This window comes from Cydia splendana, chromosome 14 (genome assembly GCF_910591565.1).
Source record: "Cydia splendana chromosome 14, ilCydSple1.2, whole genome shotgun sequence".
In the NCBI taxonomy this organism is placed as follows: domain Eukaryota; kingdom Metazoa; phylum Arthropoda; class Insecta; order Lepidoptera; family Tortricidae; genus Cydia; species Cydia splendana.
Genome location: NC_085973.1, coordinates 14,868,974 through 14,894,863, shown reverse-complemented (window position 1 = coordinate 14,894,863; position 25,890 = coordinate 14,868,974). Strand labels below are relative to the sequence as shown.

Sequence of the window (25,890 nt, the reverse complement as noted above, 5' to 3'; positions counted from 1 at the left end):
ACAACTAAATTAAGTGCCTAAGGTTGTGTGAAGCGTTTTACAGAAGAGAAAAAAACTATATCCATCCCTTTTCAGGCCATAATACTGGTACAGCGAAAATACAGTATGATTCTCTATAACTATGCACGAATAAGAAAAGATCCTGGCCAAACTATATATTCAATGTTATCCTAATATCCCACATACATATGACTTATGGTCACCCTAATTAGAAAGAGATGCAACGGCCCACCTTGACTTCTCATGTGGACACACTTTTTGGCTAATGTACTCTGTCCGGTTTACTCTCTAGGTCCGTGCGTAGCACTTGCTGCACTTGGTTGAAAACTTACCGTGGTTCGACTCTATACATAATATCTAATACATATGTGCTTGTGATCATCGTCATTATCCCAAGAAAAAAGGTTGATCGAGAATTAACGCGATTTATATTACACGCAACAACGACATCTAGAATATAGAAAGAAAAACGTTGAAAGAGCGATTCAGAATGCATTCTACACAGAACAGCGTCAACTACGCGCCATGTAGCGTGCGATTATTGAAGTCAATCAAATCTCACAAATACACAGATGTGACGTGACTTTATAAGTCACGTGACGTGAATCTAGCTGACTTATAAATTCAATTTGTGCTTCGTTCAGTCGTATACAACTACATAAAATATAAAATAAAAATTAGATCCATGAGTTAAATCGAAACAGATCCGTAACTAAACGCACCCGACGTAGCTGTCATTTCTGTCAATGTCAAAACTAAAAAAAAAAAACCTCTCTTGTTTTGTTCATCATTTGCTTCACTGCGTTTGCTTGTTGTTGAGATTATAATTTATTGTGTGCGTCGTTGATGTAACTTATTTTTGTGTTTACGAAACGAACGCTTGAATGCCGTTGGCAGACCGTTTTGCTGAACTGCCAAACTGATGCTGCCGGTGAGTTGTACAACCAATTGCACAACCCTCTGTCGACTGCATTTTTGTAAATAAATGAAAATATTAATTTCATCATACTTGCTGATAATGCGTGATATTCTATTTGGGAGTAGCGGGAGTTATAGCCCGACTACCTTACGAGGAACTTACCTTACCTACGAGGAATACCTTAGGGTGTTAAGGACTTTATTTTCTTTGTAAATGTAATAAAAAACATTGCATTTAACATGAGTGATATAAAAATTTGCAACCCAAGTTAAAATCCTCTGCCTTTTGAGCATAGTGTTTCTATTGGGCTGAAAAATTGGGCAGTTGAAATACCACCCTAATAAGTCTCGGTTTTTCAAGTAGTCATGCCTGCAGGTTGTAATCATTCATTCATCAAGTATAATAATATGTATTTTTTTATAGATGGAGGAGGAGAACGCGGTTCCAGGGGAGGGGGAGGAAGGTAGCGCAGCACTACATGCTCGCTTAGTAGCGCTCGTACGCGCCGCCGGCGGCGAGCCGGTGAGAGATAGACCCTATTACTAAGACTCCGCTGTCCGTCTGGTCTGTCACCAGGCGTATTTCATGAACTGTGATAGCTAGACAATTGAAATTTTCACAGATGATGATGTATGAAGCATTAACTTGAAATGTGTTCACAGGAGGGGCGTGTGGGGGTATGGATGGAGCACTCATACGCACGCGCCAAGAGCGGCGCCGCGGTCCGCGAGATGCTCGCGCGGCCCGCGCCCGCCGACCAGCCGCTCGACGTCGGCGGCCCCGGGGACTGTGACCCTGCTCCCGACACACAGGGTGAGTTATTACAGCACGAGTCCCGGCGACCAATCACACACATGGTGAGTTTACAGATGGGACTACTCTGAAACACAAGTATGTTTGTAATAGTTTAGTTATCCAGAGAATAACTCCTCCATATAGATATGGTACATAGTCTAATAAAACATGGTCTTCTATTCCCAGAGTGACACAGGCCTACGTCACAATAACATGGCCGCTATATATAGCGCTATCGCATATTATCATATAGCGCTGTCGCATGATGACGTAGGCTTGTGTCAGTTAGGTGACCTAGAAAAGACGGGAATGGAGTACCAGGCGGAGTATATTATTATACCATGGATATGGTATACTGCCTTCTGGTTTTCCAGCACTGTTTAGAAGTGGTTCTAATTATTGTTCTTGGCAGTGATAGTAAGACATGATGATGGCAAGACGCTAATATCAACAGTCAGAAACTAGTATTTTATAAAATCGTGATATAATAGAGAGCTTTTTAGTCGAGTACCGTGATTAGGCAACGAAGCTTGCCGAGTTGCCTAAGTGAGGTACGAGATTGAAAAGCTTTATTATATCACTATTGTATACAATACTTTTTCTACGAGTAAGTCAACAAAAATAATACTTTAAACTAGTAGAATCATACAAACAAACCAAAACAAAAGTATACAGCTAAATACGCGAGCAGCCGCGATACCTTCACACTGGTACGCGCCCTGGCCGCCGCAGCCCGGCGGGCTGGTCAACGACACCTTCTCGTAACTCATAAGGCCCTGGTACTTGCTCCGCGCTAAATTAAATTTTTGGACAGTTGTTTTCTCGATTTTGGCCACCGCAGCCTATGGAGACTAACAAGCAACACTAAGGGTCGGTTGCACCAAACTGTTTGTATCGTTAAAGAGTTTGCTTAATTTTTATGTATGGAAAGTTTCATAGTAAAGCGCCGGGGCGCGCCGGCTGACGTTGATCAGTCTGTCAAATGTGGTTGGTGCAACTGGCCCTAAGTGGTTATCGTAGTCTATGGATGTTGCTATATTAAGGGTGTCACATGTGCGTTTCTGACTTATAAAGCAATTGTTTCTACTATACAACCTAAAATAAATAATTAATATGAGCTATGGTTTCGTTTCGTCCTCTTGATCGCGGCGAGCTGTGATTGGTCAATTTCATTATAGTTGACTAAACTGTATAGAAATTAATATAATAGTTGAGTTGGGAGCCCATACATTAAAAATACCCAATTGCAGTTTGGTATAAGAAATCTTAATTTTAAGAATTACAGTTGACGAGTAGAAAATTTTATTGTAACAGCATTAATGTTGTGATCTTGTACAATAGTCCAGTTGAGTAAGGCTATACACATGATTATAATAATTTTCTCTTGCAGAACCCGAAGACATTGACCCTGAGTGGGAAGCGCGTGTGCTGGCATTAGCACCGAGCGCGATGCACGCCCGAGCCGCGCGCGCCGCGCTAGAGGCGCTCCGAGCCTTCCGCCTCGCGCGCCTCGCCTCGGCCGGCCACGCCGACGCGAGTATAAAGAGAGACCAGGCGCGAACCGCTTCAAGAGCTGTGCGGCGAGCATTGGCGCCGTTATGGGCGGCTTCCAACGGTATGCTGTGTACTATTGTCTTTCGCCTCACTTCAGCTGGCCATGCCGACGCAACTATAACCACTTGACCGTCCGACGATAGCATAGTATCCGAAACCAATATGCTCTTAACCGCACGCGGGAACCTTACTATCCCAAGGGGTGGAAGAAGGAACGGTTGATTTCAGAGCCATCAAACGGAATATTTCGGCATTATTTACTAATTCTCTTGATGCAACAACGTAGCCTAACCAAATAGTTAGCTCTACAAAATATAGATGGCAGTGTACGCTAGGTGCTTAGACAATGCAATTTGCATGCGTCGGGGCGTGCGTCGCTAAAAAAACCCGGACGGTTGGGAGGAAAACAGTCTCCCGGGCCGGACGGTCAAGTGGATAAAGAGAGATAAGGTGCGTACGCACCACAGTAAGACGGGCATTAGCGCCGTTATGGGCGGCTCCCAACGGTATGTTGTTTACTATTGCCTTTCGCCTCGCTTCAGCCGGCCACGAGTATAGAGATAAGGCGAGTACGGCCGCACGGGCAGTACGGCGGCTATTAGCACCGTTATGGGCGGCTAACAACGGTAAGATATATGCTGTGGATTACTGTGCTTCGCTTCGTCCGGCCATGCCGACGCGAGTAGGTATATAAGTAAAGAGAGGCGAGGCAAGCTGCAAGAGAGAAACGGTGCGTACGGCCACACGGGCATTAACGCTTTATGAGCGGCTCCCAACGGTAATATATATACTGTGGACTACTGTGCCTCGCTTGGGCCGGCCATGCCTTAGGTATATAAGTAAAGAGACACTAGGCGAGGCAAGCTGCAAGCGCTATGCGTCGCACTGTAGCGCCTTTGTGGGCGGCTCCCGACGGCAACTTGTTGTGCCTTGAGACTCGCGCACTGCGCTAGAGGCGCTCCGAGCGTTCCGACTCGCGTTCGCATTCTTTTATAGCTAGAAACAAGATGTCAATCGTTTATGGACCAATAACGATTGAAAAGTAAAATATTTATTTGTTATTTTACAATACTAACAAACTAAAACCAAAATAGATGTCATTCAAAATACACAATTCAAAACTACAAATTACAAATGCCTTAACCTAAACTAAACTATTAAACATAAAAACTATTCATCATATTCGCCCCGCCCCCCTCCAGATGCAAAGGAGCCCATCACGCTCGCCGTGTTGCCACGTTGAACCGCGATGGACAACCTTTGCATAATAAAGGAGGATTGAAAAGTAAAAACTTATCGTAATGATAGATGAACGAAAAATAGTAACATTTCTATACAGCCTATACAGGACTGTATGTAACTTAAATAATTTAATTTGCGATGGCGTTTTACAAAGGATTGTTACTTGATAATAAGTCATGATCTGCAACCTATCCCATAATGAATGTAGATATTATCCCAGGTGGCAGCGGCGTAGCGCCATGGCTTCACGGCGCCATCTTGGCCCACGGGAGCCACTGGGCGGCGGCGCTGTGGCGGGAGCTGGCTGGCGAGTGGCGCCGCTCCGTGCCGCGGCTGGCGGCGCGCCTGCTGCCGGCGCCCGCCGCGCCGCCGCGCGACCCGCTGGCGCGCGTCGGCCCGCCGGTGGACGCCGACAAGCCAGGTATACCTCACTTAGGGCCAGTTGCACCAATCACATTTGACAGACTGTTCAACGTCAGCCGGCGCGCCCAGGCGCTTTACTATGAAACTTTCCATACATAAAAATTTAGCGAACTCTTTAACGATACGAACAGTTTGGTGCAACCGACCCTTAAAGTACTACATGTATTAGATACATTCAATATTTTTGTAATGTTGGTGTAGTGACAAATTTTGTGTTTCACTCAGAAGCAATATTTATTTAACCCTCGTGCCTTGAAACCCTCGTAACGTTCAAGATTCCACAATTGTCCTATAGTATTTATTTATTAATCGTACTGTCTTTACGCTAGTACTAGCACCCAAAAGAAAGGGGTTAGTATAGTTATTTTTTCTTCTTATTTACTTACTGAAAAATTTGGTTTGCCAAAGAATGATTATATTTGTTCACCAGGCCCCTGGCTAGTGTGGATATGCGCGCGCGGCGAGGACCGCTGGACGCGGCGGCTGCGCGCACTCCTACACGTGCGCGTGATATGCGGAGACGCGACCGGGACCGGGCCCAGCGCCGGCCCGGGGCCTAGCACCGGGCCCGAGGCCTGGTGCTCCGCGCTCATGGGCGCCGCAAGGGCCGCGCTGCTCGACGTGCTCGCTGAAGCCGGGTGAGCATTTCTTTTAAAAGATTACACTTTTTTACCTGTGATTTTTTCTGTAAATTCTTAGGCAAATAAATCCGAAAAATATCAATATAGATTTTTAAAATTTTCGTTTGTGTTACCGTCATACAAAGCTGTTTGTGTATACCTCTGCCCTCAGCTGTTTGTAATCCATCATGTTTCTTAATTTTTATTTATTAACGCTTTTGGAATCCCGACTTTGGGAGTCGCGAATCCCCGATCTAAATTCATTCTGTTATGTAACTAATGTATGAATAAAAAATTAAGCAACTCATGTACATACACATATGAACGCTGAAAATAATACACTCCTACGGTTGCCTGGAAGAGATCACTTCTTGGCGATAAGACCGCCTGTTGGTACTTAGCTTTTAACTGTATTTCATGTACTGTGTATTTTTAACTGAATAATAAAGAATATTTACTTCCTTTTTTTGGGCAGTCGTGTAATTAAAGGAAATGCGTTTATCTCTGTAATAAAATAACGATGTATTAGTAAACGTTAGGGATTTATATTTTACTGGATGAGTTATTCGTACAACTAATATTCAGATCCCACCCGGTGGTGGTCGGCGGCGCGGGCGCGGGCGCGGCGGTGTGCGGCGCGCTGCTGTCGGGCGCCGGCAGCGCCGGGGACGGGGCGCTGGCCGCCGTGCGCGCGCTGGCGCTGCTGGCGCCGCCGCTGCTCACGGCCGAGGGCGAGGCCACGCATCTCAACCGGACTGAGGTACCTATTAGTATACTTCATTCCTTATTACACCGCACCATAAATACTGTTTGGCGAAACATAGATGATTTAGGTACTTTTTAGGTTTCCGTACCCAAAGGGTAAAAATGGGGCCCTATGACTAAGACTTCGCTGTCCGTCCGTCTTTCTGTCACCAGACTGTAACTTATGAACCGTGATATCTAGACAGTTAAAATTTTCACAGATATTTCTGTTGTTGCTATAACAACAAATACTAAAAACAAAATAAAATAAATATTTAAGTGGGGCTCCCATACAACAAACGTGATTTTTTTGCCGTTTTTTGCGTAATGGTACGGAACTCTTCGTGCGCGAGTGCGACTCGCACTTGACCGATTGTTTATTTGTGGATGATATTCAGAAAAGAATTGCCTTGTATCAACATTGTTACAGATGGAACTCCCACTCCTAGTGGTAGCCGGCAGCGCTGGCGCGACATGCCCACGTAGCTTGGCGTGCGAGCTGGCGGCCGGCGGCGGCACGGCGCGGCGCGTGCTGGTGGTGCGCGGCGCGGACGACGCGCTGCGGCTGCCGGCGCGGCTGCGGCGGCGGCTCGTGCCGCAGCACGCACTGGACGCCGCCGTGGCGGTGAGGCAACCTCGCTTTTTATTTATTTAAAAAACAAACAGTCTTTTAGTTATATATAAACACTGGAACTTTTTCTTAAAACTAGACACAGTATCCTTAATGAAAATAAATAACATCATGTTTAATTAAAGTAGTTTCTATAGAGTAAATAAAATAGAGCTATTTGTGCGTACAACAACAAACAAAAAAAGAAAAATTATGAAAATAAAATATAAGAAAAGTATTATATAACAATTGTTTACAAACTGAATACTAAAAAAGATTCCTTAAAAAGGTTTACTTACTTAAAAAAGTTTAATTAAAAAAGTTTTTTCTTTCGTGTATGACTTCTACTTCAGTTTACAATTTATAGAGTAGTGTTTTATTTAAAATAACACAAATTCAAATATTTTTCTAAAATTAATTCCTAGTAATTTACTGTATATTCCGAAAGGCAGCTAGGCAAATATAACACTATTTGTATACTCATCTTCATGTCATATGCCAACGGAATGATATTAAACGTTGAAAAAACTAACATACACCGCTTCTGCTTGCGAGGTAACAGAGTGCACGATTTAAATATAAGTTGCAACGGCCAATACGTCCCTCAGGTTGACCAAGTGCGATACCTAGGCCTGATAATCGACTCCGGACTAACGTGGAGTCCGCATATTGATCAGCTATGTGACCGCCTGTCATCCGCTTGCTTCGCCCTGGGCAGACTCCGCCCCAGTCTAAACATTAATAATATTAAGAAAGCTTATTACGGCTACTTTCATTCAATACTAGCATACGGAGTCGACCTATGGGGCGATGCTGCAGACCGACTAAGGCCATTCAAACTCCAAAAACGAGCAATTCGGTGCATATCTGGCGTCCCATCGGACCACCCAGCCCAGGAACTATTCAAACAAACAGGAATTCTTACCCTGCCGTGTCTATACATTTTCGAAGTGGCAAAATACGTAAGACGCAACATAACACTGTTTCCGACTCGTGGCAACGCCCGAGGTGCGAGTTCCAGGAGGCCTATTGAACTTAATCCACCTAAGACGCGACTTGCCAAGTCTAGAAAGTGTATACATACGGTAGGACCTAAAGTATATAATAAAATCCAGCTGGAGTTGAAACAAACCACCAGCGACCTATGTTTCAATAAAAAACTTAAATCTAAACTGGCGTCTGACGCATACTACTCAATCGATGCCTTTTTCGAGACCTAACACTGTACAAGTAGATAATACTATAATTAGGGCGAGCGAAGCGAGCCCTATCACTAATCGACGAACTATGCATTCTTGTGGTACACTTTACGGAAAAACTACTGCACTGTTAGGTTTGAAATTTAACATAGTAATTTAAATTCATGTCTAGATGTGTTATCAAACATAAAAATATCATTTTATAAACCTAAAAAAATAAAATAAAGTAATAACACTTTGTATTACTACTAGCGCCATCTGTTGGCAAAATGATGAATTAACATTCGTGCTAATGTTAATTATTTCTTTCTCTAACAGATGGCGTTAGTAATAAATAAATAAATAAATATTGGACATTCTTATACAAATTGACTACTTAAGAAGGCTTGTGTTGTGGGTATTCAGACAATACGATACCTATGTGGTGTTTTCAAGTTCAATAATGTCGATGGCGCTTACGCCATTGCCAACGATGAATACCAAAGTGGGTACAATTTTGGATTCAACCCACCTCGCTTCACTTGGTTTGATTCCCATTTTAGCAATTAAGTTTTTGTGAATACCTACTAGAACAATCAATCTTGCTGTATATTTACTCGTATGTTTTGTGACGCTGACGATGTGATGATCAGTCATGTTGTGTTAGCAAACTTAAATCGGGGATTTTCAGTTCGAGATACAGTTTTGGCGCCATTCATTTATTACGTAAGACGATTTTGGGGTGGAGGGGGGTCGAACATATCTTATTTATTCTTACAAGGACCCCCTAGTAAGAATATAAAGGGGGTTTTCATAGTTCTTAAGTAAGATCATAAAGATGCGATATTTTTTTTAATTTCTATGAAATTATGACGTTTAAAATAATACTTTCACACTCTATGCTATCAAACACGGTGCAGAGTTAGCTTAAACGAGCTCAAGTACCTTTGTACAGGTACAAATAAACATTCATAAAAATATTTTTTTGAAAATAAATTATATTGGTGGCTGGACGGGGTCAGCCTATTCTTATTATTTCTTACATAGGGGTGGGAGGGGGTCAAAAGCTGGCAAAAATTGTCTTACGTAATTAATGAATGGCGCCTTTAGTGTTACTATTGCTTGGAACTGCTAAAATTATAAATAAAGATAAGCATATTTAATACAAACTTCAGTGACTTAGGGCCGATACAGACGGACTACAACCCGACTGCAACTTGTATGGGAACTGCACGCCAATCGAAACGTCGGCGTGCAGTTCAGCAAAATGACCCAGTACCCTGGCAGTACCTAGTGGAACTCAGGTTTGGTGTAACAAAGGCACATTATGGTTTGGTCATCCGACTCATCTTGATGAGCACTTAGGAGAGTAGTACTCAAGATAGAGCCGATGCCGAACCCTGGCAGTACCTAGTGGAGCTCGGGTTTGATGCAACATACATAGACACACGCTGTTTTGGATATCCGACTCGTCATGATGATCACTGGGTAGATCAGTACTTTCAGTACCCAAGATAGCTGATGCTGAACCCTGACAGTGCCTAATGGAGCTCGGGTTTTATACAACATAGGCACACGCTGTTTTGGTCATGCAACTCGTCTTGATGAGAACTTAGGAAAGTAGTACCCAAGATAGAGCTGATGCTGAACCCTGGCTGTACCTAGTGGAACTCGATCAGGTTTGATGCAACATAGACACACGCTATTTCGGACATCCGACTCGTCATGATGAGCACTTAGGAGAACAGTACCCAAGATAGAACTCATGCTGAACCCTGGCAGTACCTAGTGGAACTCAGGTTTGTTGCAACATAGGCACACGCTGTTTTGGCCATCCGACTCGTCTTGATGATCACTTAGGAGATTAGTACCCAAGATAGAGCTGATGCTAAACCCTGGCTGTACCTAGTGGAACTCAGGTTTGGTGCAACATAGGCACACGCTGTTTTGGCCATCCGACTCGTCTTGATGATCACTTAGGAGATTAGTACCCAAGATAGAGCTGATGCTAAACCCTGGCTGTACCTAGTGGAACTCAGGTTTGGTGCAACATAGGCACACGCTGTTTAGGTCATCTGACACGTCTTAATGAGAACTTGGAAGAGCAGTACCCAAGATAGAGCTGATGCTGGACCCTGGCTGTACCTAGTGGAACTGTGTGTGTTAGTTCATGTGCGGAGCAGCGTGATTACCGCCAGTAGGTGTCCAGACGGGATAGTTTTTCGATCAATTGTGTGGAGTGGACGCAAAAATAAATTCAAGAACATTGGCTCGCTGACCCAACATTATGTAGGAAAGCCAGTTGGGTTCCTTACAAAAAGTACTGGGCGACCGTGTAGGATGTAATGCACTTATGAAATTGTATATTACGTGTGGATGATATTGGCAATTTGATTTTGTCGTCTGGACACGTTTTTAAAGGACAGAGTAAAAGCTGTAACAGACAGGCGTACCGGACAGCAACCGGTTCGGTACGTTAAGGTAGAAAACCTCCGCGAGCCCTTACAAAGCTCTGCTTTTTGCTAGTATAGGTACTTTCACATTAATTTATCTAATAAACAACTACTAGTTCGCGGGCTCAGCCTTGCCTGTCCAACTATGTAAATAAATCTAATAATTAATTAATTATAAGACTTAGCATTAAGCATATATGTACCTGACATGTAAAATTATTATCAATTATATTTTTATCAATAAAGAATTGAATTGAATTGAATTGAATATGCAGGAGGAGGTGGCACGCTGGGCGCTGACGGCCGCTGAGGGCGATGCGCTGCGTCGACCTTCCAGGAAAAGTACGTACCTTTGTTACAACTACGAGTATCTATAGTTCGTTTATTTTAGCATTAGAAATAAGGTAAACAATCTTGATGTGTCTTTTAAATGAAAAACACATTTTAAAAATAAATTACGGCAAATATGTAACAATTATGAATCTAATACGATCATTTATATTCTTCTGCTTTCATAAGTAATAATAATTAAATTTTAAAAAGCGTTTTTCAATTAAAAGACATGCCAAGATCGCTTACCTTCTTTCAAGTTCTTTCTAATGCTAAAAAAACGAACTATATAGCAGTCTTGTGATTGGCGGGGTCACCATGTAACGGAATTTGAAGGAACAATTAATCAAAGTAAGAGGCGGAAAAAGCGGGAAAACTAGGTATATGTGCGAAATACCGAATAAAAAATGATTTCTCCGAAACTATTAATAATCATTGAATACGTTCAATGGGGGTTAATTTTTACAAGTTTGTAAACTCCACAGGCGCGGGTGCGGGTGAGGTGGTCGAGGAGCGCCACACGACGATGCAGAAGTGAGTTCATCAGTTCATTCTATATTATAATACCTATTAAATTTATACGAAGAATATCGTACATTGATTCGATGATACTGGCGATAGAGATGGGAAATGGCGTGTCAATGTACGAAATTCTTAGCTTACATTAATTAGAGGCATTTGGTACAAATCCAGCCCAGAAGAAAAATTATGACAGTACATTTTACGAAGGGAAGGTTGTACCGCGTACAATCAACGAATCAGCGAATATTTATGGCAATTATACAAACAAATTTTAACGAACTACGATAACCAATTAAATCCGCCTATAGTGTAGGTAATTGATTATTTACATTTAAATTGCTGTTCGTATCATAACTTTTGAATTTAAAAGAATAACAGGGAATGTGGTTAAACTTAGCCTATTTCTTGAATAGGTACTTACTTGTTTACTATATGAATTGTTTAAAAATTGAATAAAAATGATACGAATAGTCTCCGATGTCTCTAGACTATATCGTTTATTGCATTAGACAATATTGTATGTTATTATAATCGAAGTATTTTTGCAGTGCCCGCGGGTTGATACGCGAGATAGAGGCTGCTGCTGGTAAGTATCTACCCTACAATAAAAATTGTCTACAATTTCTTGTAGGATTGTAACTCCTGTATAAAAGGTTAACATTTTATTTGATATTAATGGTAGTTTCCACAGAGAGCGCGCGGCCGGTGCCCCGCGGGCCGCGCCGCTCGCTGGCCGCCGTCCCGCCGGCGCCGCTCCCGCCGCCGCCGCCGCCGCCGACGCCGACGCCGGTGAACGCCGAGCCCGCCGTGGACGAGCTGGACATCATGCAGCTGCCCATCGTGTTCGCCGACGACGAGCCCGCGCCCGCGCCTACCCCGCCCCTCCAGCGACATGGTGAGACAGCACACCACTCAATAACGGAATATGGAATATTATGCTAAATTACGCTGTTGTGTAGGTTTTTAGGGTTCCGTACTCAAAGGGTAAAAACGGGACCCTATTACTAAGACTCCGCTGTCCGTCTGCCTGTCACCAGGCTGTATCTCATGAACCGTGACAGCTAGGCAGTTTAAATTTTCACAGAAGATGTATTTCTGTTGCCGCAATAAAAACAAATACTAACAGATTATAATAAATATTTCAGTAGGGCTCCAATAAACGTGATTTTTTGCCGTTTTTTGCGAAATGGTACGGAACCCTTCGTGCGCGAGTCTAACTCGCACTTGGCCGGTTTTTTCATATTACAATGTAAACATTAAAATGTTAAAATTTATCCCGATTTCGCCACAATGACTTTTGCCAGTTTATCAACGTATAATGCCGCAATATTTATAAATAGCTTTATAAATTAATTTAACGAGTCGTCTCATCAAAATTACAATAACTGTGTTTGTTTTTTAACAGCGGCGCCGACGCCGGCGGCACGGACTCCAAGTGTCACTGTCACCAGCGGCCATCCAAGGGTAAGGCATTTTATTTGGATGCAAATATTTCACCGACCTCCTTGTACTCATTTTTGCTGCTAAATTAAATAGCTACTTTTTCTTTTACCAAATCATACAACAAGAATTGTGCGTGTTTTCGCAGGCTGTCATTTCTAAAAAAGCTTGCAGTTTTTCTTTACGATTTTTATTTGTTTACACAAATTGAATGGATAATTAAATACTCGTACGTACTTTTCGAAAATGTTCATGAACCATTGACGTATAATATCTAAGGACTGGCCATACGGGCAACAAGAATGGGGAATGAATAGGGCCAGCACAGCGGTGTGACACCGCTACAACGCGATTGGTTGATGAGTTCGCATCAAGCGTGCGATTGTTTGATGAGTCCGTATCACGTGCGCGATTGGTCGCAACTAATTGCGTTAGGCTGCACGATTGGCTCGAATTCGTGAGTAACACCGCTGAACTAGTACCATTTTTATTGCCCGTAAGGCCAGTCCTTAGATATAATACGTCAATGTCATGAGCGTATTTTATTGTGGTTAGGGCGGTCGCGCACTGAACTACACTCGCGTGATCGTGGCCAAGCGTCGTGGCGGCGCGCGCGGCCCCGCCGCCCCGCGCCCCGTGCTGCTGCGCCGCACCGTGCGCCTGCTGCGCGACAACTGAACTAACTGACCCCCGTTTCAATGACAATACTTCGTACAGTCAGCTGAAGAGAAAAGCTACCACCCCTGGATAGAAGTTTGTATACATAGGTGGTAAAGAAAAAGTGGTCGTAGAGATTTGCGCGACAACTGAACACACTCCCACCCCGGTTAATTAATATAAGGGGGGGGGGGGGGGGTTAGACTATTCTTATTGTTTCTTACATAGGGATGGGAGGGGATCAAAAACTGGCAACTCGTCTAACATAATAAATGAGTGGCGCCCTTCAATGACAATACTTCGTACAGTCAGCTGTAGAAAAGGTACCACCCCTGAGCCCTGCATAGAAGTTTGTATACATAGCTGGTCCAATACGTAAAGTTTTACGCTAGGTGCCGTCGCTACAGAAATTATACAAGGAAATTTTCATTATCAGGCGTCATTTCCAGAATTGCGGCTGTACTAATGAGTGATGATCAGACATCGTACATTTTCCAGCATTTTTGGTGCAGCGGAGTGGTGTTAACGGAATTGGTATAGATAATTTCAACTGAAATGGTAAATTAAGGTTAATATTAACGTAATTACGGCTAATGAATCATTAGGGTTGAAATTATTTATACCAATGCCGTTAACACCACTCCGCTGCACCAAAAATGCTGGAAAATGTATGATCATTGGTAATGATTATGATTAAGATACACGGTATTATAACTACGTCCTTGTTATAGTTATTAACTATAAGCGTAATGTGAACCTAATAAACATTTTTTTTCAACAGCTGTGTATTTGATATTACCTAATCCCTGTTTTGTTTTGGCCTTTGATAAAAATTCCAAATTATAATTTTAATACCCAAGTTTGAGTAGTTAATTAACAGTAAATGTTACGCCGACTTCACGCCGATGATTTGTCGGCGGCGGCGAAGTGGTTGAAAGACCGGCGGCGGCGGCTCGCCACCCCGCCTCCCCAGCACACACTTCTATAGTATAACTAAAGTGTCATTCTATGGAACTTGCTAACTATGTAAACCATGAATCTAGTATTAAACTGGATTGGGCATGAGTGGTAGGGATAACTGACAGAACGGGATAGTCTTACGTATCTTTCAGTAGGAGTAGCAGAGAAAGTGCTATTATTGTTTGTCCTTATCACAGTCTCACATATTTTTTGTTCCCCACCATTTTTAGAGCACCGTACAAAACTTTGTTCACGGTGCTCTTATGGGATCACTTCGGTCTTGCAAATCGGTTAAATGCGTTTTTCTCAAAGACCGTTTGATGTAGGTACCTAAAATTTGGAATAGTTATGGCAAGTACCATTACTAACACTGTGAATAAGTCAAAACTGCTTATTTCTGATTTTAGGGGGAAATTTAGGGGATTGAGAGGGGTAGCTTGATTTTTTTTTTATTTGTAAGAATCGTGTGGGGTACCATTAGAAAGCTTGCAAAAAATTGAGTCGATGGACTGATTTTGACTTCATTTTAGAGTGCAATAGTTTCGATAAAAAATGCATTTAAAGTTGCAAGTTTTCATACAAAAATTTTCACCTCTGTCCTGTCGATTTTCGCGAAAACTATAGCTAACAGGCAGCTGACCAGTCAATACACAACTTAAAGAAGCATGGAGACGGCGGGAAAATTATCAACTTAACTTTATCTTTATTAGTTTTTCAACTGCAGCCTGATCTTTGGTTGCTTAGGGCTAGCTAACTGATGCTTACACTGGTCATTTCATATTAGGAAGTAGTTTTAGCGAAAAAGATCCTTAGTTGAAACTTTGGCATTGAAATCTGATAAGTTGGTTGTTGGAGGGTTGAATGGAGATCAAGTGAAACGAGACATTACCGAAGATGTGTTATATTCTCGGTATCCAAGTATAGAGAGAGCAAGTAAATCTAAACATAACATATTTATAGGCTATTATTGCTTACTTGCTATTTATACAATTACGTGCGTCGCATATTTATGTTGCAGACAGTAACGTATAGTTACTGTTAATATGTTAACTTAGGCATATAGTACACCTCCCTGGAAAGTTACTCTTCACCCCCACAAAGGAAGAAAAAAAAATGTGACACACGCAGTTGCATTTACATTTTTTTTTTTAAATATAATATAATAGTTGCTAGTTATTACTTAGTTTCAAAATACATCTTAGTGTTATTTTTATGAGTTATATAAACCTGATTATTTTTTAATATCTTAACATTTGGTGACATATCTTCTATGACCTTGTAAGGTCCATTATAAATAGAGTCTAATTTATCGCCTACTTGGTTTTTTAAAAGTATTAAGTCTCCTGGTTTATATTGTACAGAATTCATTTTCTTATCATACATTAATTTTCTATTGACTTTACTAGACATTAAATTATTTCTAGCTTCTGACTGAGCTCTTTGTAACCTATACTTAAATTCTTTAGGATAACTATCATAATTATAGAGAGGGTCGACAGAAGAAATTAAATTATTCGGTAAACGACAGTTTTTGCCGAAAACTAATTCGAATGGCGTATATTGCGTCTCGGTATGTACGGTGGTATTATACGAAAAACACCAATAGCTTAACCAGGTACTCCAGTCTGTGCGGTTATTACTACATTGTATCCTAAGGTAAGCTCCTAGGTTCTTGTGCGTGTTCTCGAGTGCTCCTATAGTTTCGTGGTGATAAGCAGTCGAGTGTAGCTTATTTATATCTAATAATCTACAAATATCGCTAAAAACACTGGACATAAATTCGGTACCTTGATCCGTTATAATGTCGCTTGGTACGCCATATCTTAAAATAAAATTATTTACAAATGCTTTACTTACAGACTCAGTGTCTTTCCTCTCTAAAGGATATGCTTCGACGAACTTACTCAGTTCACACTGAATTGTTAATACGTACTTCCCTAGTAGCATTTTCGTTGGGGCCTACGGTGCCAACGGTAGGGAAAACGTTGGGATGAGGTTCGTTCCGTAGCCAACATTAATTTTGTATTGGCCCACCATCGCATTTACCAACATTCGCTGTGGCACAGATGCCCAACAATGGGCCTTTGTGTATTTTGGTACCGTTGGCTCAACAACGATAATATTCGTTGGCCCAATGATGACATATATCGCATTTACCAACATTGGCAGTGGCAGTGATGCCCAATAATGGGCCTTTGTGTATTTTGCTACCGTTCGCTAAACAACGATAACATTCGTTGGCCCAATGGTGACGAATACCGCATTTACCAACATTGGCTGTGGCACGGATGCCCAACAATGGGCCTTTGTGTATTTTGGTAACGTTGGCTAGTCAAGGATATCATCCGATGGCCCAATGATGACAAATATCACATTTACCAACATTGGCTGTGGCACTGATACCCAACAATGGGCCTTTGTTTATTTTGGTAACGTTGGCTAATCGACGATATCATCCGATGGCCCAATGACGACAAATATCGCATTTACCAACATTGGCTGTAGCATTGATGCCCAACAATGGGCCTTTGTTTATTTTGGTAACGTTGGCTAATCAACGATATCATCCGATGGCCCAATGATGACAAAAATCGCATTTACCAACATTGGCTGTGGCACTGTTGCCCAACAATGGGCTTTTGTTTATTTTGGTAACGTTGGCTAATCAACGATATCATCCGATGGCCCAATGACGACAAATATCACATTTACCAACATTGGCTGTAGCATTGATGCCCAACAACGGGCCTTTGTTTATTTTGGTAACGTTGGCTAATCAACGATATCATCCGATGGCCCAATGACGACAAATATCGCATTTACCAACATTGACTGTAGCATTGATGCCCAACAATGGGGCTTTGTGTATTTTGGTAACGTTGGCTAATCAACGATATCATCCGATGGCCCAATGATGACAAATATCGCATTTACCAACATTGACTGTGGCACTGATGCCCAATAATGGGCCTTTGTTTATTTTGGTAACGTTGGCTAATCAACGATATCATACGATGGCCCAATGACGACAAATATCGCATTTACCAACATTGGCTGTAGCATTGAGGCCCAACAATGGGCCTTTGTGTATTTTGCTACCGTTCGCTAAACAACGATAACATTCGTTGGCCCAATGGTGACGAATACCGCATTTACCAACATTGGCTGTGGAACGGATGCCCAACAATGGGCCTTTGTGTATTTTGGTAACGTTGGCTAGTCAAAGATATCATCCGATGGCCCAATGATGACAAATATCGTATTTACCAACATTGGCTGTGGCACTGACGCCTAACAATGGGCCTTTGTGTATTTTGGTACCGGTGGCTAAACAACAATAACATTCGTTGGCCCAGTGAGCACAAATATCGCATTTACCAACATTGGCTGTGGTACTGATGCCCAACAATACCAGTTGAGTTTGCTTGTGGCGTCACTAGATGGCGTTACTGTCTCCAAACATCGAAGTTATAGTTATTTTCTCGATTATTCCGGATATAATCATAATATTTTTTAAAAGTAACTTATATATCTAATAGCTATAACTATAAAATTTATACATAAATTTAAAAAATTGTATTTTACCAACATTTTCTCAATTTAAATCTCAAAAAACATAAATCTCGCTTACGAAGTTTCGAAGTGCGGTTAGTATATATACAAATTAGAGTGTATAGTAAGTGTACTTGCTTCGGCAGTACATATACTAAAATTGGAACGATACAGAGAAGATTAACAACAACTGCTGCCTAGCCTAGGGCCTTCATGTGGATACAACCAATACCTACCGTAGTGTAATTGTAATATTTATCAGCAAAGGCCCAACGTCGTATTACACAACCACTTACTTAACGTAGGGTAACTGTAGGACTCGTAAACAAAACCCCATTACATAATTAAACTGTAGGCACACTATAAATTACACAACTATTTACCTACGGTAGTATTGTAAGAATCCTATACAAGGCCCAACGTTAAAGTTACAATGTTGGCCCTTTGTGGGACAAGCTGTGTTGGGCCTTCAACCTGGTGCACGACTACCTACCGACCTACCTGACTTGCCGTTGGGTAATTGTTGAATTTGCAAACAGAAGCATAACGAAAAAATTGCCCTTTTTTATTTTTTTGCAGTTGGCCCTACAGCAAGCCATACGGCCAAATGTAACAATTAACCAACCATCAAACAAATGTGTATAGGACCAACCACGGCCCAACCAAAACCACCACCGTTGAATAATTGTATGATTTATTTAAATAGGCCCAACGAAAAAATTACTCTAATGGCCCTCTGTTGGGAATCTTGGGGAGGGCCTTTGTCGAGGGCCCTCCAGCAAATCGTACGGCCAAATGTAACAATTAACCAACCATCAAACAAATGTGTATAAGCCCAACCACGGCCCAACCAAAACCACCACCGTTGAATAATTGTATGATTTATTTAAATAGGCCCAACGAATAAATTACTCTTATGGCCCTCTGTTGGGAATCTTCGGGAGGGCCTTTGTCGAGGGCCCTCCAGCAAATCGTACGGCCAAATATAACGGTTGCCCAACTAATACGTAAACAAAGGCCCAACAAAATCCCTACAAGAAAATGCTATTAGGGTTATAGTTATAATTATCTATTTCTAAAGGTCCTAGAATGTCTAAAGAAACTCTTTCGAAGGATGAACTTGGCGTTGTAGTTATCACCATTGGCTCCTTAGTGTATTTATTAGTGTGTTTGTTGTGTTGACAATGTGCACATTTCTTTACGTATTCGTATACATCGTGGCTCATTCTTGGCCAGAAGTAATGACGTTTAATATTATTGAGCATTCTATTAACCCCCGCGTGGCCACTGGTGGGTAATAGATGGAAATCGTTTAAAATAACTCTTATTTCCTCTTTATCGTATACTTTCGTGACACCTTTCGTTACTAGGATCCTAGGAATATCACATTTGTAGCTAGCTAAAAATTCATTTATTTCTTGCGCATTTTGTTTATTTTTTATTATTATAACTTCATTTATGCGTTGCTTCTTGCAAAATTCTTCTAATTCCCTCGCTAACACGCCTACGGTAGATAACGATCGGGATGTTAGATATATGCATGACTCGCTTGGTACGTACTCAAAATTTCCTTTACTACTCATTATTTTATTTTGACATGTCTTACTTAATTTGTAATCGGAACTTAATATGAGTTCAATACAATTTTTTGGTGCTTTGATGATTTCCACAACTCTAGGTTGATCAAGCCTATCGTTTGCGGGTACATCTGGCGCTAAGTCACCTTGATCGCAAGTTTGTTGCGCGCGCAGTTTCCGTGTTTGAGCTCTGGTCATGACTGATACAATATTTTTTAAATGTGTGTATTATGTGTGTGTATATTTTTTAAAAAAAATTAGTGTGTTCTAATATTTTTTAAATCTTCACTATTCATCGGTAAACGACTCAATGCGTCTGCAGCTGCATTGTTTCGCCCCGGAATGTACTCAATATCAAAATTGAATTCTTCTAAATACAACCTAAATTTGGTTAATCTACTCGAAGGATCAGTCATTCCAAAAAGATAAATCAATGGTTTATGGTCGGTGACAATTTTAAACTTTTTCCCAAAGAGATAGGGTCTAAAATGTCTTGTCGACCAAACTATGGCAAGTAATTCCAAATCTATGATTGGGTATCGCGTCTCGGCTGGCTTAAGATTTCGACTTGCGTACGCGACTACTTTTCCGTTGGAATTTGATAGTACTGCACCTAATCCTATTTTTGATGCATCTGTATGTAACGTAAAAATGTTATTTTCTGAAAAATCTGGATAGTCTAAAACTTGTGGACTCGTAAGAATATTTTTTAATTTTAAAAATGCTGCTTCACACTCTGTAGACCAGTTAAAAACTGCGTTTTTCTTGGAAAGCTGGTTTAAAGGATAAGCTATGTTCGCGAAATTTGGAATAAACCGTCTATAGTAATTGGCAAATGCTACGAATCTTTTGACCTCGTCTGTATTCGTTGGTCTTGGGTATTTGGTTAATGCATCTACTTTCGCTGGGTCGGGCTCTACTCCCTTTGAAGTTATTTTGTGCCCTAAATACATTATCTCTTTACGTAAAAATTCGCATTTTAATGGATTTAGTTTAAGATTCGCGCTCCTTAAACGTTCTAAGACTTGAGTGAGGTTATGGTTATGTGACGTTATGGATTTACCTATGACAATGCAATCGTCTAAGTATATGAAACATTGTTTGTAATTTAATCCGGACATGGCTATGGTCATAAGTCTTGAGAAAACACTACCGCTTGTTCGGAGTCCCATGGGACATCTCTTCATTGAATACATCTTATCGGTAGTAAACGCGGTGTATTTCCGGGATTCCTTGTCTAAAGCTAGTTGGTAATAACCTTGGGAAAGATCGAGCTTTGAAAAATATATGCTACCTGCTAGGGAATCTAATATTTCTGTTATGTTGGGCAATGGGAATTTATCATCCTGTATTCTATTATTTAGTTGCCTGTAGTCGACAACCAATCTCCATTTCTTTTCTCCTAACTTATCACTCTTTTTAGGAACAAGCAAAACTGGGCTGGACCACTCGGAAGTAGTCTCTTCTATTATGTCGTTATCTAGCATATCTTGGATCTGCGTTTGAAGTTCTTTGCGTAAGGCATGTGGTATCCTGTAAGGTTTTACGTATACTGGGCTTGCATTTTCTTTTAAGTTAATTTTGTGCTCCAGCAAGTTTGTTGTGGTAAGCTTGTCGCCTGGCAGATGAAAAACATCTGCGTATTTTGCACAAATTTGTTCTATACTTAATTGTTCCTCTTTGTTTAAATAAGTGTGTAAATTTAAAAGATCTAATAAGGTTTTTACTCTATTGACGCTAATTTTCCCTGTGTCAAAATTGCAAATATCAAAATTACATAATCGGTTTACCTTCAACTTTGATAAATCTAAAGTAACTGGCTTATCAGTCGTATTCAATATCCGTACGGGTATTTGACCTTTGTCTGGTCTTGAAATGACACCTGCTACAAAAACGCCTGCTTGCATTTCCTGGGCTAGTACTACACAGTCGTCTACCAGTTGTGACGTAATGTGAGTCATAACTTCGCATCGCGGAGGTATATTATGGACATACGTATTATTTAAATGTACTTGCATAGGTATCGAAACGGACTGACCTCGGTCCTCTAAAATTAATGCATTGCGTTTATAACTTATATCTGCATCGTAACGTTTGAAAAATTCTTCCCCTAAAATTGCTTGGGCTGCGCATTGCATATTCTTAAAAACATGAAACTTTTCTTCGCAAATGAAACCGTTAAAGTCTAAGTCTAAATATATATATCCTTCTGAAGTTAAATCTCCGCATACTCCCTTAATAGTAATGCTATGTCCTTGTATTTGTCTGAAAAGATCGGGTTTGTTTTGTAAATATTCGTACCTAATAGCACACAGGCCTGCTCCGCTGTCGGCCAAGAGTTTTAATTTATATGTTTTACCTATACTACAAGTTACTGTGCTATAATTATCTTTATTATAACTAAATATTGCGCTATTCATATTAGTCACGAAAAAACTGCCTGTTAGGTTTTACATTATCGTGTGACGGTTGCATGTGCTGCGCACGCGTATTCGGGCGAGTGGGCGCGCGCGCAGGTCGGTGGACTGTAGCTGCACGGTCAGCGAAATTGTCCGGTCGTTTAACTCTATTTGTCGAGACGTGTTGCGAAATACCTGTGTTACGGTTATTATTGAAATAATACCGTGTCCCGAATGTATTTTTATTTCCTGTGTTAAAATCTCTGCCCTTATTCCTATTGTAACGCGCAGAGTGGGCATTCCGGTTCCCGTAATTATTACGAGAATGTCCCCGTCCATAATGTAGGACTTGATCCTGTTGTGGTGATGAGCTGTGCTCGTCAATGGCCGTCCTGATTGCTTCGGGCAATGACGTAAATTGCCTAGATGATATTATTGTGCTTAATTTTGGGTCTGCTAGACCGTCTGCAAACCGTTTAATGGCTGATTTCTCGTTCAGCGGACGAAGTATATCGTACCTGCTATCGTTACCGTCGGCCTGAGATATGGTCAGGTTGACGAAAAGATCCTCGATCTCGGCTCCGAATGCCTCTATAGTTCTCCTACCTTGCCTAGCTCTGTATAGTTGAGCCTGAATCGATTCGGACGATTTTTTAGGTAGTAAAAATGTGCGCATATCCGTGACAAGTAATTCTACGCTACTATATGACGTCTTTAATCTGAGCTTAGCGCTAGATGAAAGTCTTGTTTTTAGGACGAAGTCTATTAAAACCTGTTGAGTTTCGCTATTAATAATGGAACTGTACATTAGAATACCGTCTATTAATTGTTTAGTGGTATCCTCCTGCCCCGTCATGACGGGCAACAAGGCGATGGCCGTCTTGACATCAAAACTGGGCTTAGCCATTTTTCCGTCTGTTTGAGATTCTGTATCAAAATAATTTAATGCTATCTTTATCCTACTGTAAGTGTCGGCAATATCGTTTATATGCTTATTAGCTAACTCTAATTCTGAAATTTTATATTTTTCCGTTTGCTTCTGTAACTGAGACACAATATCCGCCGCGCGATTATATAATTCGTTTGATTCGTCTAGTTTCTTTCTACCTATTTCTTTCCGTCGCCTCTCTGGACCTAACTTTACAATATCTTCCCTTAATTTATTTAACCTTTCACGAATGGACACTAACTCAGATAGCATAATAAATTTGCGGCTACGGTTAATAACATACAACGGCTAACATTAGGATACCTAACATTTCCTATATATCGCGACGAAACAATTAAAACGTAATGATAAAGTTATATCTAACTTACATTAGTAGCGGGCAATGTACCCCCGTAAGTAGGTTATGTCGACGCTGCATTCCGCGCTGGCTGGGCGGTCGCGTGACGCTGCTGGCGAGCTGGCACCTCCATGTGGCACTCGCTGACGCTGCATGTGGCTGCCTCTGCTCCGACGACGATGACGGGCCGGGCTAACCCTGGACTCCCTCGAACATGGGCCGGGATAACCCTGGACACCTCTTGAATTGCGAGCCGGGATAACCCTGGACAACGCTCTTCTTTCTTCTTTCTTCGTTTTTAAAATGTGTGGGAGGGTTCTGTTTAATAGGAAGCTTCTTTCTTGAAAATGCGCAGGAAGTTTCTTTCTTGAAAAATAGGTTCCTTAACTTGAATTCTTCATTAGGGTGATCTTCTTGCCTTGACTTCTATCTTCATTTTCCTATGCGATGCGCTGTGGTGGACTTCGTTTTCCTGGTATTCTTCTGGTATGGGTCGCCATCTGATAAGTTGGTTGTTGGAGGGTTGAATGGAGATCAAGTGAAACGAGACATTACCGAAGATGTGTTATATTCTCGGTATCCAAGTATAGAGAGAGCAAGTAAATCTAAACATAACATATTTATAGGCTATTATTGCTTACTTGCTATTTATACAATTACGTGCGTCGCATATTTATGTTGCAGACAGTAACGTATAGTTACTGTTAATATGTTAACTTAGGCATATAGTACAGAAATTTATGACTTATGTCTTTGATACAAAGTTTAATTCTGCTTGCTTATTTTTGTGGGATATTTTTTTTTTCTGAATAGCTTACTATAAGTATGAGAGAGATCTACAAAATACAACCTTATTATAATGCAAATAAGTTTAAATTTCGAACAGGCTTTCCAACCAATTGACTATCTCAATGTGCCCAGTAAGAATTGCAGTTTATCTGAAAAAATTCAAATTAAGAATTCCGTTCTTCACTGTCGTTGTGTTTTTTTTTTTCACAATAGAGCACATAGAGTTAGTTGGAGTTAGTAAGGCGTATAGAGAAAGGGAACGGTGCTCTGAACACCGTAGTCTTGACTTCGTGCTTGGCCAATTATTTTAGTATGGATAATGGTGGGCAACATTAAATTCGACCAATCACAGTGTCGCATTTGCGTATGTTTTGTCCCTCACGGAGGCACGCGTATACCACTTCTATACAATCCTACCTTCTATGATGTAAACAAACCGCCATATTGAAATTGTCTCTGAATGATGAATTTACTAGTGACTTTTGTTTACATAGCAAGTACCATAGAATGACACTTTAAGTATGGACGTATGGACTATTAACAAAATCGCTGCAGAGTTAGCTGGGTCTGACTCGCTACGCGGAGGAGTATATTGTGCCACACCACACGCCGATACAAAACATTTTCACCACAAGACGGAAAAATGCTGCTACGCGCTACGATGTGCTACGCCGCGTAGCGCACCAGTGGGTTAAGGTGAAGAAGGACGTTATGTTAAGACTAACGACCCAATTCGAACTTTAAAATACGTTTCTGTCGGCGCGATTCGGGAAATGAATTAGAGATTAACTATATACGATATAGTAAAGGTAATATATCTTTACTATTTCATATCTAGTGAATGTCTTATTCATTTGCCGAATCGCGGCGCCAGCCGCCATAACGTACCTTTTGCCGTGGAACGTCACATATCTTTACTATATCGTATCTAGTTAATCTCTAATTCATTTCCCGAATCGAGCCGTGTGTCAAAAGTGACGTTTTTGTTTGAAGAAATGTCACATTTGACACTGACATATCTAATCCATATCTTTTCTAGATCTATTAACTGACGAATCTTAAAGTTCGAATTGGGCCGTACACCATCCCACCAACCCGGGGTTAGGTAACCGGTTAAATCGTTAACCCAGTGTCAAATTGTACTGGTAACCATGGTAACTCCAGGTTTAACCGGTTAACCCCGAGTAAGTGAATGGTGCAAGTGGCCCTTAGCACATTCATTGCCACTAAGTGCTACGGGTTACGCTCGTACGCTCGTAGCCACGGTTTCGCCGTAGGGAGCGCGTAGTCGCTACGAACAGTGTACCCGACAGTCGGGTTCTTGACCCTGAATGTGTTAGACTTACAGGCCAATTCGAACGTACACCGACACCAAAATGACATCAAATGATGTTATTCAGTTATAGTGTATTTCTCTTGTACCTACTTGTCCGTACATGTATTGGCCCGAGAGAGACGCACAATAACTAAATGACTCCGATATCATTCTGATGTAGCTTATTTACTGAAATTCTATATTGATATTTGCAAATTATTAGAGATAGAGATCTTTATTTGCATCCATTACCTACTATTTATACTACTATGTACTCGAAAAACAATTTCTAAAGTAGTATTTTACGTATAACCAGGTTTAAATATGTCGTCTTTTATTTTTGGTGTGACACGAATTAAATAAGTGTAGGTACACAAGTACTTTTGTGGATGGGTCAAACAGATCACTGTGTTATGTCTTTTCTGTAGACATACACAAGAGTTAAGGGCTATAAAGGTTAATTTTCTTATTTAACCCTTATCCACGTGAAAAGGTCCTCCTTTTATTTAGATAACTATGATAAAA

At 41.1% G+C, this 25,890-nt stretch overlaps 2 protein-coding genes across 3 annotated transcripts; one reads left to right on the top strand and one right to left on the bottom strand.

Annotated features, from left to right (window-relative positions):
• The first annotated feature begins 786 nt into the window (after positions 1–786).
• Positions 787–14,071, top strand: LOC134796913 (uncharacterized). Of its 2 annotated transcripts, none has more exons than XM_063769114.1 (14): positions 787–931; positions 1,343–1,441; positions 1,582–1,732; positions 3,105–3,329; positions 4,731–4,931; positions 5,364–5,571; positions 6,139–6,313; positions 6,728–6,922; positions 10,814–10,880; positions 11,354–11,402; positions 11,939–11,976; positions 12,082–12,285; positions 12,796–12,854; positions 13,386–14,071. In XM_063769114.1, the coding sequence occupies exons 1-14, from the start codon at positions 923–925 to the stop codon at positions 13,506–13,508; spliced, it is 1,803 nt and encodes a 600-aa protein (XP_063625184.1). In that variant the 5' UTR covers positions 787–922; the 3' UTR covers positions 13,509–14,071. The 2 variants fall into 2 exon arrangements, with proteins under 2 accessions (XP_063625184.1, XP_063625183.1); XM_063769113.1 differs by having other exon boundaries at positions 12,073–12,285.
• Positions 14,072–19,365: 5,294 nt separating this feature from the next.
• On the bottom strand, positions 19,366–22,898 carry LOC134797000 (uncharacterized). Its single transcript, XM_063769194.1, has 3 exons — positions 22,297–22,898; positions 20,871–21,194; positions 19,366–19,373 (listed from the first exon to the last, which is right to left on the bottom strand). Exons 1-3 carry the CDS (start codon positions 22,880–22,882, stop codon positions 19,366–19,368), a joined length of 918 nt encoding a protein of 305 aa, XP_063625264.1. The 5' UTR covers positions 22,883–22,898.
• Between the last annotated feature and the right edge of the window lie 2,992 nt (positions 22,899–25,890).